At 37.5% G+C, this 21,874-nt stretch overlaps 1 protein-coding gene across 1 annotated transcript in view; it reads left to right on the top strand.

Moving 5' to 3' along the window:
* The window catches only part of LOC146000076 (trypsin-like), a 99,637-nt gene that overhangs the window by 58,027 nt on the left and 19,736 nt on the right, over positions 1-21,874 (top strand). Inside the window, exon 4 of the mRNA XM_083137406.1 lies at positions 2,291-2,469. Within this exon, the coding sequence (XP_082993532.1) occupies positions 2,291-2,469 (179 nt within the window). The remainder of the gene's footprint in view (positions 1-2,290; positions 2,470-21,874) is intronic.

Here is a 21,874-nt window from a genome sequence, read left to right as displayed (position 1 = left end):
TTGTGAATGGGGCACGAAGAAACATTGTCATAAGATCAGCTATCTGGAGAATGAGTGTCCTTTACAATGCCTTAGAAGAGCGTAACAAAAAAATTATTTATTCTGTATGCCATATATGTAATTTAAAAACAATGTAATGCAAACATTCTCTAATAACGCTCACTGAAGCATGTATGATAACCTGTAACACGAAATCTCTAACTGCGCATCAGTCTGTTTATGTAAATAAATAAATAAATGTTAAGGAGGAAATAAAACCAAGAATTGCAGCTGGTAATCGAAGTTATATCTCAATTTTAAGAGTTTTCAAATCTCGCAGCCTGAGTAGAAATTTGAAAATCAAAGTATATCAGGTAGAGGTAAAGCGAGTGGTAACATATGAAGCAGAGACATGGACTTTGTCACAAGCAGATGAAGAACTTTTGCTACGATGGGAAAGAAGGATACTAAGGAAAATATACGGAGCAGTAAATGAGAATGGACAGTACCGAATAAGGAGGAATGATGAAATTAGGGCACTCAACAAAGAAACAGCTATAATATACGTGAGACTGAGGTGGCTGGAACATGTGGAAAGAATGCCTAAGGACAGAACGGTTAAGAAGGTCTATAAAGGGAGACCAGGAGGGAGAAGATTAAGAGGAAGGCCAAGGAATAGATGGTTGGAGGATGTTGAGGAGGAAATTACGAGGATGGGAGTAAGACGGTGGAGAAGTAGAGCAGAAGATAGAAGATAATTGGTTATCATTGTGAGAGAGGCCAAGGCGCTTCTGGGCCTGTAGCAGCCAAGGAGTAAGTAAGTAAGTATTTGGACGTTGGATTTGTAGTATATTATTCACTATGCCATTACGCACAATCTGGCACAAAAAAAACATTTGTGTTGCAATTATTTCCGAGTGAAATCATTTGTTTCCTCTGACACTCTCTGCATGGGCCTTCACGTCTGCGGGAGAAATGCCTATCGTTCCTTGGAGGCGACAGATAAGGCTCGTCAACCATGTTCATAGTGTTACTCAATTATTTTTGTAACACATTTTATGGCACAGGGAAACTTATTTATTGAACGACCCTCGTATACTTATATAAATATTTAAATGTTCTATTTATTTCATTAATATTTATGTTTGGACAGAAATATTGTTCTTGTCGGTACATTTGTAATATATTCCTGTCATTAGTGTTGAAAACCTCAAACTGGTATTTGTGTGAGCCCTCATATTTGTGCTTTAGGCTTACGAAAAAGCTACCTGAAAACATGGTAGTCGAAATAAATATAAAATTTACCTTGTAAAATTAATTTTCTATTTCGTTTCTGGTTCTTTCTTTAAACATCCTGACGATATATAACATAATAAATACTAAACTTATACATCTGTCGTAGAGGTGTTCAAAGGCACGGTGGAAGTCCATAACGGATATCTCTTTGAATCAACGGGTTACAGCGCGTTGAATATCCTCAATGTCATTGAAACATTCCCCTTTCAAGACACATTTTATCACGGGGAAAAGGAAAAAGCCTGAACGAGCCAAATGTGGAGAATTTGTTGGATGTTGGAGCACACAGATTGACTTTCATGCTAACTGCTTCACAGGCAGAGCACAGTGAACAGGAACAGAAGCCAGATGTTCCTTTGGAATAGTTCCTTCCTGACAAGTCCCATGCGGACGAAAATATGTTGTATTATACCTAGGTAGTATTATTATCCGTTCACTGTGGTGCCCTTAGGAACAAATTCGCAGTGGATCACTACAGCTGCATCTAGAAAATCAATCACCATTGTATTAATGCTTGGTTTCTGCAAGCTGACTTTCTTCTCTGTGTTCCACACCATTTTATGCTATGGCGTTTTGTCTCTGGATCGAACTGGAAACACCAACGATCATCACCAGTGACAATTTGTCGCAACACATCACAATCTTGATCAACTGTCTCGATGAAATATTAACAACAATCAACTCGATGCTCTCGCTTTGACACGTTTCACTCACAGACTCTTCACTTTTCCGCTGCCACTTGGAAACTGCTGCGTCACCCCCCCCCCCCCCCCCACACACACACACACACTCGGCAGTTGCACCGGGGATTAGAGCACAGTCCAGCGGTCGAAACTGTTTAACCAAATTTGGGGCTCTGCTTAAAAAAACCTGGCCTTCATAAAGTTAACCTTGTTACTTAACATTATTTTAATCCACAGCATTTCTTTCCTCTGTGTCGAATTGTACAACTTTATTATATACTCATGTTTATGTCTTGCTTACGATTTTAAATGTAAACACAATGTTTTTACAGGTCGCCGACTAACGTAACTGTGTTTTTGGGAGCAATGTACTCAATTATGGCAGACGTTGATGAACCCACACGACAGGATATTTCTGTTCAGGAAGTAATTATTTATCCTTCCTTCACACCTGTTTATACTTTTGGTGATGTAGCTCTTCTTAAACTGGAGCAGCCTGCAGAACTAAACAGTAAGTTATATTAACAATTATGAATTTGAAAATACAATACTCAGCTCAAGTTCCATGAGTGAATTAATTTGAAGAAATATGATGTAGAAAGAGGGCGTCCCATAATTTTACATCGCAACTGTCTCTCGCACAGACTGCGCAGATTTTGTTATGCGTTAACACTTCAATTGTGTGTGGCACTTCTTTCACACCTGATGGCATACAATCTAGGATGTGGCTAAGTTTCAATTTCCCATTGTTAGGCTCTGTCCCATTCACAAAGAAAACATGGATATTTTGATGTTTTCAGCTTGCAGCCTTAGCAGCAAACTCATCACCTTGAAATCGTTCATATTTCACTTTATTCAGCATCATCTTTACTTTTTCGTAGGATTTCCTTCAGCGAAACTGAATAAGCTATGACACAGATGGGAACACATTATCCAGTACAGGGTGTTTAACTCGCTCCCGGCCTATGATTTTGGTTATAAAAATCAAATAGTTTAAAAATCAAAAAGTAATAACATTTTCTAAGGACATATCTTGGTGTATGAGAAGCATGGTAACGTCACATTGACTGTTGGAAGTGGTCGTCATTAGCATCAATACATGCCTGTACGCGCCTCTCCATGAAGGATATAATTATTTTGCATGCTGGCGTTCGAAATATGGCAAGTGGCGCCATACAGCTGAAAATGTCCATCACGGATTTCCTCGTCACCCAACTGATTTATAAACTCTTGGAAGATTCCCAGTAACATTTCTGTATCCACTGTTGTGTCGATAAAGATTGAGCCAATAATGCAGCTCCTTGATAAAGCGCACCACACTCAACTTTTTCATCGTGAAGAAGTGTTTCGTGCACAGTGTAAGGATTCTCAGAAGTCCAAAGGCGGATGTGTCACAACAGCAGGGTCAAGAACTCAGACTGAAAGCACACGTCCGTACAATTGCCATTTAATGGCAGAATCGCCCAAACGTACGCGTATGTCCATGCAAGGACTACAGGACTGTGCCGCCATCTCCAATGATGTCACTATGATTCTGATACACCAAGGTATGTCCTTAGCAAAGTTCATTACATTATATCAAATAGTGTGATTCTTATTAGCGAAAATCAGGGTCCGAGAGCAAGTAAAACAACCTGTAGTGAACGTTTTAAGTTTGTCTTCACCCCGTAGAATTTTAATCTTCAGTGAAAATATCTGCAACTCCGTTTCCGTACGTCTGTACCATGTAAAATTCTAATTAGGTTATGTCAGCTCTTCCGCACTGTGCTATGAACATAGAACTTCTGCACTTTCTTTTGGTAATGTGCTTTTGTGTGAACGCTTCTGATGTGACACCATTTGTAGCAAAATACGCACGGTACGCATCTATCACAAATTTGGTAATGTCCTGTCTTTGCTTCTTTACCAAATATCCGCCACAAATGTAACAAATTAAGGCTGAAAAAATCATAGGGAGATTTTGGACCATAGCGACAAGCAGCACGGGACGTATGTCGCTTGGGAACGAGCCAATGAACAGCATTGTTTCATATAGTAGCGGCATGACAATCCGCACCAATCTGCTTTCGATTGGTGAAAACCTCATGTGACAGTTGTCCCGTGTCGCTTTTTGCTACGATGGAAATTTCACTTACCCTTCCGACCTTACATTCTGATCACTTTCACTTGCGAGAACGAAAGAAACGAATAGAGACTTGGGCAACAAAGACACATTAATCGAAAGGTTGTATGCTACCACTTAGTGGGTAAATTGAAAAGCTAGAAAAATGAAAACCTGAATTAGGATGATGAAAAGAGACTAAAACCTGTTCCGGGGTCAGCTATCAAGCGACTATAATAAAACACACTCAGATCAAAAACATCGGAACCATGTCAATCAGTGATAATTAGGACAACACTAAATAAGTCTATGGTTGTTGTGTATCGTGTGAAATTTACTCAAAATAACATACAACCAGTTTAAGAGTATGTATTTCCTGGAGAAATTACTTGAGAAACTAAAAGTGAAATTGCTATTAAGACAGACAAGGCAGAAACTAAACTGGTGGAATGTGTACCACGTGAAGTAATAGAATTTGAGGTGAACAAATTTCTTTACACTAAATGTTAAACCTCCGTCGTTATACCATTATGACGAATTTACGTTCAGTTTTGTGGTGCAGTATTACGAGGTTATTTTCTGTTTTGTATCATAGCTGAGGTTACATTTGGAAATAGTAACAAGTGCAATTTATATTTTGCACATGAGCAGCCAAACAAAGTAATTTCTTATGTTTCGAATAAATGTATTTCATTAAAAGCACTTTCGTTTTTTTACTTTCTCACGAAAGACATAGGTGAACGCACAATTATTTGAGTGATTGTACTTGTACTGTTTTTAAAACTACAATTGAACTACCCTTATACGGGTGGGCCATATTGATGGGGCACATTTCAAATGCATATGTGGAGCCTGTAGGAAGCAACATTTATTACCAAATGTATGGAAAACACTGCCAAAGGACGGGAGTTTTGCACTGTGTTCAGTGTTTGAAGATTACATCCCTGAGATGGACACCACCTTGACGAGAACATTTGTTAATACGAACAGAATGACACCGTCACAGTCACCGCTAAGCGGTACAACACGATGCTACGAACATTCTTCATACCCGAAATGAGACGGCTTGGCCTAAGAGACATGTGGCTGCAGCAGGATGGTGCCACTAGTCATACAGCAGTATTGTCAATGACAACCTTCGACGACACTTCCCGGGACGGCTCATCTCGAGTTTCGGTGATGTCCATTGGCAATCCAGATTCCCGGATCTAACTCCACCGGACTATTTCCTGTGGGGTTACCCAAAGGACAAGGTGTACACCAAAAGCCCCACTACCATCGATGAACTGATGGACAACATCCGAAGGGAGATAGCGGCCATCCCAGCCGAAACCCTGTGCAAGACTATGCTGAACATGAATGTAAGAGCCAAAGAATGTTCTTGTCAAGGTGGTGTCCATCTCAGGGATGTAATCTTCAAACACTGAACACAGTGCGAAACTCCTGTCCTTTGACAGTGTTTTCCATATATTTGGTAATAAATATTGCTTCCTACATGCTTTACATATGCATTTAGAATGTGTCCCATAAAAATGGCCCACCCTATATGTGAGTTAGGCCTTGAGCTAAGCATCTTGCCGTTACCACTCGGGGGGGAGGGGATGGGTTCTAATAGATTATTTGGTAAGGCTAGGATGCCTTGAGATTGAAAATATGTGATAGCATGTCATAACTCTTTGCCTTCTGTGTGTTATCACTCCACTCTCCAGATACCTTGATGTAAATAGAAAGTTTTGATATTTTTGATATTTTTTAATATTTTGACTTTTACTATTAGAAATTACAATTACAGTAATTCTGATCTCAATTAATAATTATAATTATTATAATTAAGATTATGATAATTTCACCAATTAAAATATGTGGATATTTTAATAATTTAATTAACAAGTTTGATGGGATTTAACACCATTACAGGATTCAATTGGCTATTTGCCCATCATTAATGCCGATATATCTGAATTGACAACTTAAGTGCGCACTTGTGAGAATGGCAGTAGCAGTCCAAGGACAGTGTAACAGTTCATTGATGAACATGGGCAAGTGGTACAGTCACGGACACTGCTGGGTTGTGACGACCTTATTGAAGAAGCATTGAAGCAAGCCATCCATGTCTGACCACCAAGCGCCTTGTGACTAGACAACCCAATCAGCATTGCAATTCTGCGACTTATATACCAGGCACGGGTATACATCTCTGTCAATTGAGTAGTGATGCCAAAGAGAAATACGAGATGAAGATCGTAATGTCTCGTGTTCCCAACATGGAATAATACTCGGTCCACGTTACGTTCCATTATTTAATGTTGTTTGGGAACGAACCTGACGACTGGGTTTACTCCTTGCATTACAGTAAATTCCATATTTTACAATTATATTAATGCTTTGAACGAAAATCATACCCAGAAAAGCATCGAACACACGTGCACACCACTCTTCTCACACACATGCACATGCAAGTGGCGTACATGGAGATTTTCAAAAGCGCGTAACTTCTGAACCCCTTGACCAATCTAAAAAATATTGTCATTTTTGTAATCAGCATTAAAAATTCTATAAGTTGTAATGACCCCGAGTTTGCCATTTTCTTCGTGGTTTTATATTATTATTATTATATATATTATTATTTCATGCTTATTATAGTTGGTATTATACAGTTAATAATTCATATATATATTTATAAATATATTAATGCCTTTAGCCAATTTTCTAATATGGCCGCCTTTATAATCAAAATTATACACATATCTACAAGTATGAATAGCGGCAAATTTAAGCAATTTACATAGTTTCAACATTAATCGTTTCATTTGCTTTTAAATATTCTAAAGATTGTTGTAAGTTTCATTTTAATCAAGTTAGTGAAGCCTAAGTTAATAATTTCTGAGTTAAATTCCTTATATCTATTTGTTGTTTCATGTTTCTGGCAAACGCTGTTCGTTTCTCTTATATTTTGAAAGCCATTGTTGATTTATTTAAACTCTTGTGGTGTGAGAAGATCACGCGCTTTTCATTGCATTGTTGCCACCACATACCTAAATTCACTGTGCCAGATTACTGTACATTTCTAATATATTACTGTTGGCTTTTATCAAACTTCCTAGTATTAAAAGGTTATTGTGTCTGGTAACACTGTGTAACTGAGGAGGTGTTTTCGCCTTCCAGAAAAACGGTTAGTAGTTGCGCGGAGAGATTTGAAGTAGCAAGAGGTGCTTCGCGTTACGGGAAAGATAGGCTTACGCATTTCGTGCTGTACCGTTCGAAATTATTTGAATTGTAATTTTAGTCTTACATGGTATACGTACGTGCGTGTCTATAATAAACGTAAAGTTGAATATATTCCGGTTTTTCTTTATTTCGAAAGTGTATTTCGTACTTGTGGGGACCTGCATCAGGAGGACAACCTCGTGGGTTGTCATTGGACTTCACCTGTGGATCCAAGGGGAAGGAATGCAGTAACTTAGCCCGAACCCTGGGATTATCCAGCATGCTCTGCTGAGCTTATAAGGTACGTGTACTTGTGAAGTGCACCGCTACGCGGGACGTAGCAAGTTTTTGGCGCCACATCACGGGGCTCGTGAAGAGTGAAGATTGTCCTTTCTCCCATTCTGTGAAGTGCTTTCCAGTGGTCCCGAGTGTTTTGTGTCCTCCCAAAATTTATACTACTTTCCCAGAAGATGGATAGGAAGAACCTAAGGAGTCAAGGGACGACAGCGGCGTGTTGCAGCATTACCTGGACAGAAGAATCTGGATACCGATGTCAAAATTGTGACAGGTTACTACACACTGTGTGTGTGGCACGAGCAGAGACTGTGGTCGGCGAGAATGACAAGGAGTTGCTGTGTCAAACGTGCTTTCAACAGAGGATGAGGCCGGTGGAACCTGTGCTAGGCACCGTGTTAGTGATCCCGGATTGGATAAAGGCAGTGATGGAGAGACAGGATCAGATGATTGCTGCCATTGCTGAAAAGGAACGTGAGCGGTTAGCTCAGGAACGTGACCGGGAAGAGGCCAGGTTAGCCCAGGAACGTGATAGGGAAGAGGCCAGGTTAGCCCAGGAACGTGAGCGGGAAGAGAGAGACCGGCAACGACAAGAACAGTTCGTCATCGTCTTGGAACAAAAAGAACGTGAGCGGGAAGAGAGAGACCGGCAAAGACAAGAACAGTTCGTCACCGCATTATCGGAAAAACAAAGGGAGAGTAATAAACAGATAGCGGGAAAGCTTGGTGACATTATGCAACAACTGAGTGCTCTTCCTGTTCAAATACAGCTTACATCTGAACGTATTGGCCAAGTTCAAGAAGCACAACAGGGTCTAGTATCCAAGCAGACTGTCCTTGAGTCCGATGTAGGCGTGTTGAAGGATCAAGTGACCGAACTTTCGCAGGACATTTCTGGTATGCGGACCCAACTACAAGTAGTTGTATTTACAATAGGATGAGCACAACTTATAAGTGTAGAAAAGAAGAGCTCAAATTATTGAACAGCCCGATTTGCCTACACTTAAAACAATGTCAAGAGGGGCTTATGCCCCAATTCTTCAAGTGTGATATGTTTTTAAATCCTATGAATTCTGAATTCTAGTGTAGAAAAGAAGAATTCTCAACAGACAGATTTGCCTACACTTAAAACAATGTCAAGAGGGGCTTATGCCCCAATTCTTCAAGTGTGATATGTTTTTAAATCCTATGAATTCTGAATTCTAGTGTAGAAAAAGAAGAAGCCTCAACAGACAGATTTGCCTACACTTAAAACTATGCCAAGTTCCTATATGATCTTATTGTTTACAGTGTGTTTTTCTGTCAAAATCCCAGGAGACCTAGTAGAGTGTGGTGCATAGCCCCATGGTTTTTATTGCCTTGTAATCAAGAGGCTTCTGGGTTTGAGTCCTGATAAAATATGAAGCCTCCCCTGATTGCAAAGTGTTAATATTGTTGCTTTGTAAACAAGAGGCTCGGGTTTGAGTCCTGATAAAATATGTAAGATTGAAATACATGTGTCAAAATAATATCTCCACACGTGAGATTTTGAGAATAATTACTGCTAGTTGATATACAACTGATAGCTCCCAGATCTGAAAACCTGGTAAAGTGTGTTGTACAACAGCATAATAGAGCAAAATTATTTTATATTGGGGATCACCAGAGCCTAGTTATTGCTGTTGTCTGGGTATAAAAGCACCAGCTCAGCCACTAACTGCTGTTATAATTGTTTTGGCATAGTTCTGTTTTTTTGGATCAAGAAATTTTATATAAATAAACAATAAAAATGCCAAAACAAAAATATTGCAATCAGTGTAATAAAAATATATCTAGTTCTAATTGGTCTAGGCACCGGCATATTTGTGACTCTAAGAAATGCAGAAAGGCCACAAAAATGTGTCCAAGATTCCATAAAATATTAAGCAAGGCATATTACAAATGGCATAAGTGTAATTCTTATGTACAGTCATCAACATTGCCCCCACAACCATCTACATCTGGTCTGAAAAGGAAGCATGAAGTACCTGTTAATGCTAGACCGGCAAAACAGCCACGCTATGATCCACCTATCCATAGCAGTTTTAATGGCCAATTAAGGGATTACCGGTTTGTATCAGAGCCAAGATGTGGTATTAAGAATTTTTTGAACAGTGTAAATCCTGATGTGCAGGCAATTCTAAATACACAAAATGGCTCTTATAAGCTGTCCCTCAAATTGTTTACACAATATAAGAAACCAAATGGCACAAAATTTACACAGCCGCACATAACAGAAACTGTACCGGTATATTCAAATGCAAATTTAGACAAAATAATCAGCAATTTGATAGAGCAATTGAATATTAAACACTCTGAATTTGCAGCAAAAGAGTCTGGATGGAGCCTATGCAGTTCTCCAGACAAGTTATATATTAATATTTCTGAATTCAGCCCATTACAAGGATCTACATATCTGCCATTACCTGCCAACATTAAAAACAAAAAAGCCGTGGTCAATATTGAAAATAATGATGAGAAATGCTTTTTGTGGTGTATTTTAGCTGCTTTCTTTCCAGTTTCAAGGAATCCTCAGAGAATAACTTATTATAAACAATATGAACAGAATTTTGATGATGCAATGGAGGGTTTAGAATATCCAATGTCTGTTCAGAATATTGATAAATTTGAAAAAAAGGCCCGGGATATCAATGGTAAACAATTATCTATTAATGTATTTATTTGTTCCACTGGTCGTGGCAATTGCTTGATAGCACCTCTCAGAATCAGTACATTTGATGATGATTCTGCTGTTCCGATTGATCTGCTCTTAATTGAAGGGGATGGCACATATCATTACACTCTGATACACAGTCTTGAAGCTTTAGTCAGAAAACAACTAGACAAATCCAATACAATATTCAAGTTGTGTAGAAGATGTTTAACTGTATTTGATGGTCAAAAAATAATAAATGGGGTTCGGGAAGTGAATACAGAAATTGCTAAAAACAAATTAATTGAACATTTAAAATACTGTGGCAACTTTAAACCTGTTCATATGGTGATGCCAATGCCACGTGAAAATGCAAAATTCAAAAAGTTTGAAGCCTTGTTGGAACACCCAGCATATATAGTGTGTGATTTTGAATCAAATCTCAAACCTCTTGCATTCTGTAGCCCAGATCCTGAGGAATCTTCAATTACATCATATCAATTACATGAACCCTCCAGTTTTTGTTATATAGTTATACGGGATGGTGTAGCTAGTGAACCACACTTATACTTGGGACCAGATGCCATCAAAAAATTTGCACATAGAATAGAAAATGAGTGCCATGACATAGCATCTAATATCTTATTAAAATCAAAACCTATGCTGCCTTTAACAGAAAAACAGATTGAAGATTTCAACAATGCAGAAAAATGCCCGGTATGTGATTCTGAATTTTCAGATACAAATATCAAGGTGAAACACCATTCTCATACAGATGGTAAATTCTTAATGGCCCTGTGTAATAGCTGTAATATTAAGATCCAGAGACCAAAATTTGTCCCCATATTTTGCCATGGTGCATCCAATTATGATTTCCATCATTTGATCAGGTACGAGGGGTTTGACAAGCAGAATTTAAATATTTTAGCTGAAAATGATGAGAAATATATAGCTATTAGCAAGAAAATTGAAGTTAATGGTGTTCCTATTCACTTAAGATATCTTGATTCCTACAGAATTTTATCGGCTAGCCTGGCTACACTGGCCACTCAATTATCTGATGATCAATTCAAAATCACATGTACCATGTTTCCAAATCAGGACCTGAAATTAATTAGGCGGAAGGGTGTATATCCATATGACTATGTTACAGATTTTTCTAAATTTGATGAGTGTTCTCTGCCACCACAACAAGAGTTTTACAGCAAAATCAGAGCATCTGGAATCACTGATGATGATTATCACCATGCCCAGTTGATGTGGAACAATTTAAAATGCCAGACATTTGGTGATTATCACAAGGCATATTTAAAACTTGATGTGACCCTCTTAGCTGATATACTTCAGGCATTCATAAAATCTTCCATGCAAAATTATAAACTAGATCCAATTTATGTTTACAGTGCGCCAGGCCTAGCAAGGTCTTCAATGTTTTTAAACACTAAAATGCAATTGGATCTGATTCAGGATCAAGACATGTATCTGTTTATGGAGCAATGTATAAGAGGAGGCATGGTGCAATGCTCTCAGAGATATGCCAGAGCAAATAACAAATATATTCCTGATTATGATCCAGCACTGCCATCAAATTATATACTGTATGTGGATGCAAACAGCCTGTATGGTTATGCTATGATGGATAAACTGCCATATGCAGGGCTTGAGTGGGTTGAAGATTTCAATATTGAAGATCTTAAGGATTTTGATGACAGTAACTATGGCCTGTTCTTAGAGGTTGATCTGACAATTCCTGATAATTTACACAACACATTTTCTGATCTGCTCCCAATTCCTGAGGTTCAGTGCTCACCTGGCTCTAAACAGAAGAAATTGATGATGACACTGGAGCCAAAACAGGGTTATGTCATATATTACAAAAACCTCCAGTTCCTAATGAATCATGGTGTTCAAGTGACCAAAATTGGCAAAGTTTTGAGGTTCAGGCACTCAAGATGGTTGAAGCCATATATTGATACAAACACAGAGCTTCGAACATCTGCAATGAGCCATTTTGACAAATCTTTGTTTAAATTGATGGTCAATTCTGTATATGGTAAAACTATTGAAAATGTCAGAAAACATACTGATGTTAAAATAATTACTGACCCCAGCCTGAGCAAAAAATTGATTGCAAAGCCTAATTTCAATTATAGAAGAATTTATGATGAAAATATGGCACTCTTCAACATAAAAAAAACAAAAATTAAGTTTGATAAGCCTATTTATGTAGGGGCTGTGATATTGGAATTGGCCAAATTACATATGTTAAAATTGTATTATAATATGTTGAAACCTTTTTATAAGGATCGTGTAAAACTGAAGTACATGGATACAGATAGTTTTGTTCTTGATATTCAGACAGAAGATGTTTATCAAGATATGTCACAGCCTGAATTGCTTGAATTATTTGATAGCAGTGAACATACAAGGATTCAACCCCACAACAAAAAGGTGCCTGGCAAGTTAAAAGATGAGACACTTGGTGATGTTATTGTGGCATTTGCTGGGTTAAGGGCCAAGATGTACAGTTTTGAAACATGTAGTGGTGCTGTTGCAAAAAAAGCCAAGGGCATTGGCAGAGTAACTGTGGACAAAGAGCTTGAATTTGAAGATTATGAAAATTGCCTCAAATCATGTAGCATAATCAGAACATCAGAATCCAGAATTCAGAGTGAGGATCACTTGTTGACTAGCAATATTGTAAGAAAAGTGGCTCTGGACCCACATGATGATAAGAGATGCATTTTATCATGTGGCATACATACTCTACCATGGGGTCATTGTGATTTGAGAAGTGGCAATCAATGCCCAATCGCAGAGCATGATTTGAAATAAATAAACATGCCTATGAACTTATTTGGGTTCAAAAAACAGGCTATTATGGAGCTGCCAACACCATTACCCTTTTCTGATATGATATCTAAACTAAGTGGTTTGTTAATTATTCATCTGAACAGCATACTTACAGATGTTGATGATGAAACAGGTAAAACATTGTACATATTTAACAATCATTTAATCATTACCAATTAACTGTAGGTGGTCAATTACAATTTATTACAACTCCTGAGGGTGATGTCAAAATTTCAGTAGGGAGAAATATTTACAGAATTAAGCACTCAAACATGATTTCTGGCACTGTTTATACTGTTTCTGCTTGACTGCTTATACATTGAAGTCCCGGGATCCTATGATAAGCTTATACCTTTTTTTATAGAATAAAGAATCAGATACTCTATAATAAATAACCACTAAAACAAAAATACCTAATGATATATTTGGCCATACAAGGCATGAAGATCACAGTGATGAGATTCTTATGCTTGATGTCAGAGTCAAGAAATTAAGAAGTGATTTACAAGCTTTACAAACAACACTCAATGCCAGTCTTCAATTAGAAATTACAAATTTACAATCACAATGCATGGACCCTCTTCTTAAAATTGATTCTGAACTCAAATTGCTGCTTCAGAAATATACTGATTTGGCCACATTGGATAATTTTCAAAGTTTAGAAGAAGCTGTAGCAGCTCTTCAAGCCAAATTTAAAACCCAGGCCACCAACTCTGAGCAATTGAAACAACAATTGGAAGAACAGATTAATAATGTCCAGACACAGCTCCAAACAACTGTCAAAAGCATAAAATCACAAGAAGATTTTGATCTAGTGATTTCCACTCTAAAGGAACAGATTCAGTCACTCCAGATACCTAATCTGGACCCTCTGAACAATGCCAAAGCCGAGGTTAAAGAAAAAATTGAGACACTTGAAATTTTTATGAACAATTTGCCATCTTCTGATGCTTTGAGTGCAATAACTCGGAGTGTTGCCAACATCAAGCTGCAACTTGAAACATATGAAGATTTTGGAAAAATTCAAAGTACCATAACCCATCTTGAAGGTACCATTGCAGCAGTGCAAAGTGATTTGACAAATGTACAAGAAACTCTAGAATCCCGCCTGCCCGGTATTGTAGATACCCTTGTTAGTGTCCAGCAACAAATCACAAAGCTTGAAAACCTCAACACTGAATCTGAGCTATCTCATTTTCATCACTTGATTGATGATATCCAAACAAAGCTTGAAATTTTACAACAATCAACACCCACTCAGGCAGATATAGCCCTGCTCCAAAATGCTATGCAAAATGTGGCTGATGCTTCTGAATTAAACAATGTGAAATTGGCACTTGAATCTTTGCAAAATACTGTATCAAATCTGCCTACATCACAGGAACTTAAAAATATAAAGAGGGCAGTGAATCGCATATTGAAATCAGAAGATATCAAGAATATCCAAACAGAGATCAAACAACTTACTCAGACAGTGGCCACTCTTCCAACCAATCAACATATTAATGAACTGCATGCCATATTTGAGAATATCAGAAGACAGGTCCATGATCTTACTGCTCAAAATTCAAAATTGGCAGTTGTTGAAAATTTACAGCAAATTGTAGCCAATATCAAGCAACAGCTAGGGACCATGGAATCCAATCAAGCAAATTCTTTGTCTGTTTTTGCCACCCAACTTCAAGAGGTTGTGCAACAATACAAGAAACTTGCTGTGGACATAAGAATCAAGCCTGGGCACGATGAGATTGTTAGGATTATAAATGAGCACCTTGAATCTGTAACAAGTAGATTGCTTACAGCAGAAAAAGAAATAACAGGCATAATTGAAAATCCTAAACATACAGTAATTCTTGAATTGTACAGCATCCCCAACAAAGAATATGATTCACCATTTACACCAGGTGGCAAAATATATATGCTGTCCCCTGCACAATTTTATTACCAGTTTTTTGTTGGGGGCACACTTAGACCAATCAAAATCAAATATTGGCTTCAACCACAGGCACACCACTACCCTACCTTATCAATAACAAAAGCTGATAACAAAGTAAAAATCACCCGTGTAGAATTAGAGGATTTTACAGATCCCAATACATTAGAAACATCTTATGTTGAAGATGATGGCTCTCTGGAATTTAAAATACAAATAGGGGACAAATTATATTTAGAAAATCCTGTAGTATCAGCTGCTGAACACCCTATAGTTGCAATATTCTTGTTTACATATTATGTCTAGACAAATTATTGTTGATGAATTACACAGACAAGCCGGACATAATTATAAGAGACTGCCAGTAGTCACAAAAGGCATAGATGATTTATGGCAGAGCGACTTGATTGAGATGGCAAGTGGACAGCTGAAAAACTTAGACAAAATCAACAAGAGCTACAAGTATCTACTCACTGTAATAGACACATTTTCTAAATTTGCCTGGGCTGTGCCACTCAAATCCAAGACTGGAAAATGTGTTACAGAAGCTTTTAGGACAATCATCAATCAGAGTGGAAGATCACCGCGCTATTTGCAAACAGATAATGGCAAAGAATTTTATAATTCTGTGTTCCAACAATTTATTAAAAGCCAGTCAATACAACATTACTCGAATTACAGTGATCTCAAGGCCTCAATTGTAGAGAGATTTAACAAAACCGTAAAAAATCTTATGTATAAACAATTTACACTTCAAGGTAATTATAAATGGATTAATATTCTTCCAGAACTTCTACATAAATATAACAACTCTGTCCATTCCACAATCAATATGAAACCCTCTGAAGTAACTTCATCTGATGAGCAAAAATTGATCAGCACTGTTTATTATCCTAGATACCAGCCAACAACAAGAAAGGCCAAATACAGGGTGGGTGATCAAGTAAGAATCAGTAAATATAAGCACTTATTCAAAAGAGGCTTTACAAGAAACTGGAGCACTGAATTATTTACAGTGGTTCAAGTTAAACCTGGGACCCTTAACACATATATAATAAAAGACCACCGAGGAGAAATTCTCAAAGGCAGGTTCTATGAAGAAGAGCTCAGCAAAACTAAACAGCCTGACACATATCTCATAGAAAAAATCATCCGCAGAAAAGGCAACAAGTTACTTGTCAAATGGCTAGGACTCCCAGAACACAGCTGGATCGATGCAAACAAAATAATAATATGAGCACCTGGGATGTTATAAAAAGGCTGCCAGAACCTGTACAGCAGAATAAGAGTAATGGCAAGTTGCTGCCTGATAATATTAAGTGTCTTATTGTTGGGCCATCGGCTTGTGGTAAAACTACACTAATGATTGATAATTTTTTATTGGCACCCAACTGGTTAGACTGGAAAAACAGGCACTTGTATGTCTTCTCTAAGAGCTTGGAACAATTAAAATATCAGCAGCTGATGAAGCTATATGATGGATTGGATATTGCCACTTTTGAACCAGATGTTAAGCCACTCCATGAAAATCTCGATAATTCTGTTGTTGTGTTTGATGACATTATACTTGATAATCAAAACAAGGTTAGAAATTTCTTTACACAGGGCCGGCACAAAAACATTGATTGCTTCTACCTGGCACAGACTTTTTCAAAAATACCGAAGCAGCTGATCCGAGACAACAGCAATTTTATATGTGTGTTTCATCAAGACCATACCAATCTCAAACACATACATGATCAATATGTAGGTGGGGACCTGAGCTACAATGATTTTTCCAAGATTTGCAGCAGGTGCTGGAACCAGGACAGTTATGGGTTTGTCACAATTGATATGACAAGAAAACCCAATAGTGGCAAATATAGAAATAAAATCAACAATTTTCTAGACATTGAAACATAAATAAATAACCATGAAAAGGCCAATCATTGATGATCTTAAATTAAGAGATTATCTTGTAAAAAGATTTAAGGGATGGAAATCAGAGAACCGAGGTTTTTATGAGCAACACAAGCGCACAGAACAGCCTATTATTGATGCTATTGGTGAATTAGGTAAAAATATCAAAACTGTTACAGAGCAAAATCAAAATTTGATCACAGAGCTTGTACCTGTAGCTGCTAGGAACATATTAGATTATCCAATCACCCCACTTTCTAGTATTCATACACCTAGTCCTATTGCTCCTAGAAGAATTGAAGCTACTCAGGATCCTATTGAATTGGGTCTTCTTGCTCAAAAATATTTAACCACACCTAAAGACAACAAAGATGAGGTCTTCGGCTTATATGCTGACACAGAGCTTGATGGTATCATCATACATAGAATTGGCAATTTCAGAGTAACATTTATGGGAGATGATCTGATTGTATATTCAGAATCTCATCTTGGAGAGAGAGGTGCTTTTGTTAAGTACCCTGGAACACCTGGATTGTGGGAACTGATGACTAGGAAGAGGCCTGGCAGCTATACAGATCAAGATTATGAACATTACAAAGAAATATTAATAAAATCAGATGCTCTATACCAGAACAATGATCCCACACAAAAAAGAGTCAAGTCTAGCAGTGGAGCAAAATACAATAATTTAATCAAGCCCATATGGTCACAGATCAAGACTGGTAGTGGAATCAAACAATACAACACCCTGCCCAAAGAATTTGTGTGAGTTGATGATGTCAGGAAACTTGTAGATAGGTTATTGGTGATAGCTGGGGAGGAAAATGCTGGCAACCACAATTTTTACAATGAAAAGGTTGGAATTATGGACATGATAAGCACAAAATTGTCTAATTTTATAGTGAATGACACTAAGGGGATTGGATATCTTATAAAAATTATTAATACTCTACCACCTAAAATTTGGAACATTTCTGAGGGTTGGGGGCTTGTTAGTGACATTATAAACAAGCTGCCATTTGAATTACATATTCCAGGTTATCAGTATTGTGGTCCAGGCACAAAACTAGATCATAGATTAAACAGAGGTGATCCTGGTGTTAATCCCCTAGATGCTGCTTGTAGAGACCATGGCATAGCATACAACACACATTCTGATCTTGACAAGAGACATGTTGCAGACAAGAAATTAGAAGAGGCTGCATTTGGTAGATTTGTAAGCAAAGATGCTTCATTGAGTGAAAAAATAGCAGCATTGGGGACCACCATAGCTATGAATACCAAACAAAAACTGGGGTGGGGGCTGTGAATATGTATATAATAAACCTACAATGAAGGCCAAGGGTGTTATGTATCAAATACCTTATGCAGGTCTTAAATCTCTTAAAACTATTGACAGCCTTTTAACCAAAAAGCAGCGCAAGAAAAAAAATTCTTGTCTTGCAAAGGGACATGGTATGAAATTGTTGCTTAGCACCCCCCAATTAAAAAAAATTACAGCAATCAAGAAAAAAATCACATGTGGGGGGATTTATATTTACTATCCCTGCCATCTTAGCTGCTCTCGGGGCTGTTGGGAGCTTGGCTGGGGGATCAGCTGCCATAGCAAAAACAGTAATAGATGCCAAGAAGAATAGGGCAGAATTAGATGAATTGAAGCGCCATAACCAGGCCATGGAGAAACAAGGCAAAGGTGTTAAGAGAGCCATGAATAAGTTTAAAAAAAACAAGAACTGCTTACAAACCAAGATATTGAAGCTTTAATCAAGCCACTGGGCATCAAACATTTTAGAGGTGTGTACATGTCTGATTCTTTACCAGAACAACCACTCAACAAAGAGTGTGGCATTGTTAATTTGGATAAGTACAAAAATCAGGGCACTCACTGGATTTGTTATCTTAAATATGTAAAAGATGAGGCATTTGTGTTTGATTCATTTGGAGGTGTTCCACCTGAAAATTTAGTAAAATATCTATAATCAGCTAATCTTTATTACAATAATGCCCGTGTTCAAAACTTCAAAGATGTTAATTGTGGACATTTTTGTTTATCTGTTCTTAGATATATGTCTCAAATAAATAAACCATCAATTGAAAATTTTCAAAAAGCCTTGTGGTATTTAAAACATCATGGGGGTATTCCATCTCACCAGCCGAAATTCAATGTTGAAACTCAAATTACATGATGATATAGTGTATCCCAAAACAATAGCTCTCAGAGCATTTTATGGCATGTACTTGATTCCTAATATTACACACCACAACAACACAATTGCAGTAGGGGATCAAAAAATTGTCATCACTCCAGGGCAGTATAATCTGTCCACTCTAAATGCTAAATTACCCAGAGGTATAGTTTTAACTCAAAATTCTGTCACTCACAGAGTAGAAATTGTATCTGCTACAGAAACAGTAGATCTGGGTACTATAGGAGAGCTGTTAGGCTTTGAGAACAACACAAAACTTGAACCGGCCATCAAACACACTGCTATTAATATACCTAAATTCTTGGCCATAGAAACTCTAAATATTCACTGTAATATGGCCGAGGGTATGATCACCAAATCAAATCACTCACAAACAAACTGGCATCATTGCAACATTCAAACCTAATTCTGAATTTATGGAGCCCATTATCTACAATCCATCCACAACATTATATTTTCCTGTGTGTCATAATAGAATAGATAATATTGAGTTGATGGTCACTAATGAAAAAGAAGAATTAGTTGATTTTGCTGGAGCCACAACAAGTGCTATCATAGAGATTAATATTTAAATAAAAATACATACAAGAAGAAAATGGAAAATATTGAGAGTTATGAGCTACAATCATTCCCTCCAAACAGGAGGACATTTGCAAATTTAAATCAACCCAACACAGAGATTGAGGTTGATCTTGATGTAGGGGATGGCTTTATACACCCCCACAGAGCAGATCTATACATCAAATTTGATGTTGTAAAGCTCGGTGGTACAGATTATCCGGCAAATTCAAATATAAGATTGGTAGATAATTTTGTGCCACATCTGTTCTCTGAAATTGAGATCAGAAAACATGGTGTTGTTATAAACAGAATAGATTATCCCGGCATTACCTCCACAGCTTTGGCCACATTAAAATTATCCAAAACCGAGGCTTCTTACTACAAAATAGGTGGATTTGAGGCTGGTGATAAAATATTATCTAAGAACCACACTGTGCTGTTCCCCATGCGCCTGTTGCCAGGATTCTTCTCAGATTACAAAGATATTATGTGGAAGGGTGGTTTAAGAATTACATTTAGAAGAGCTGCCAATGATAATAATGCTTTGATGAGGTACAGTACATTAAACTCTACAGGGGAAGCTCTGCCTAATACCCTACCTGATGAAGGCAAATGCATTATTCAGACTATGGAGCTAAGAATCCCGGTTGTTGAGTATGAAGCCAGTTATGCTCTTAAATACAAAGCTGATATAATAAAAAATCCACAGATTCCTCTACAATTTTATTCATATCAATGTGTACAGAAGCCTGCATCTGGTACCTATTATGAGTTTGATGCTACAAATTCATTCTCCAGTATACAATATGACATGCCAGATTTTGTGGTGGTACTGTTTCAGACTGGAAGACACAATAATCAGGAAAAAAATCAAGTAAATTTGATAACTGCAACATCAAGAACATATATCTTAAAAATGGCAGAAATGAGGTATTTCCTAGAGAAAATTATAATTTAGACATGTCCAAGGATGATTTCCTCAAATTATATGAAGCATTTTCAGCATACAAAAGGGTCACTACTGGCAATACTGACATGTATTACACACCAGATGAATTCAAAGCACAGAGACCCATGTTTGTCATCAACACTTCAAAAAGAAAACAAGTTGTGGTTAATGACAGGACAAACATTAAAATTATCTGTGAATTCCACGATACACTCCCCGATGACACCATATGTAGTGTTATTCTCATAGGTGAAAAATCATATGTTTATGATGTAAGAAATGAGAGAGTCACAGAGCAATTCTAGAGGGCCGACTCAAACACAGAAGCCTCTTGAGTACAAGGCAATAATACCAACACTTTGCCATCAGGGGAGGCATCACATTTTATCAGGATTCAAACCCGAGCCTCTTGTTTACAAGGCAATAAGCCATGGGACTATGTCCACATTTTATTGAGAACCCAGAGCTAGGAGCTCTATATCAGCTAAATACAATTCAAAGTTGGACTTTGAAATGTGGAATAAATATGGTGTAAGTCCCGCTCAGGCATATATTAACACAACAAGACAAAACCAGAATTGTACTCAGGCTTGCATGACAGCATATAAGAGGCCAATGTTATTTTTACTAAGAATTTCTCTTTGAGCTAATGACATGATGGATGGCATGGTAATTTTCTCTGAAAGATGAAAGGGCAGAGTGTAGATTATATGTCTTGCATGCCAGCAGATATAATTTCCCAGGCGTGCATAATTAATTGCTTACCCCTGGACATGGGACTGATCAAAAGATTAGAAAGAACATGCAAGCAATTAATTATGTCCCTGTCCTATTGTATTGATCGGGAAGTTTTCCTTGCATAAAAATATAAGCATTTTTTTGCTTAATTTCAAGTGTAGCCAAAACAATTATAACAGCAGTTAGTGGCTGAGCTGGTGCTTTTATACCCAGACAACAGCAATAACTAGGCTCTGGTGATCCCCAATATAAAATAATTTTGCTCTATTATGCTGTTGTACAACACACTTTACCAGGTTTTCAGATCTGGGAGCTATCAGTTGTATATCAACTAGCAGTAATTATTCTCAAAATCTCACGTGTGGAGATATTATTTTGACACATGTATTTCAATCTTACATATTTTATCAGGACTCAAACCCGAGCCTCTTGTTTACAAAGCAACAATATTAACACTTTGCAATCAGGGGAGGCTTCATATTTTATCAGGACTCAAACCCAGA

The sequence above is a fragment of the Lepisma saccharinum genome, chromosome 16 (assembly GCF_977018435.1).
Source record: "Lepisma saccharinum chromosome 16, izLepSacc3.1, whole genome shotgun sequence".
NCBI lineage: Eukaryota > Metazoa > Arthropoda > Insecta > Zygentoma > Lepismatidae > Lepisma > Lepisma saccharinum.
This window is presented reverse-complemented; position numbering and strand designations above follow the sequence as displayed.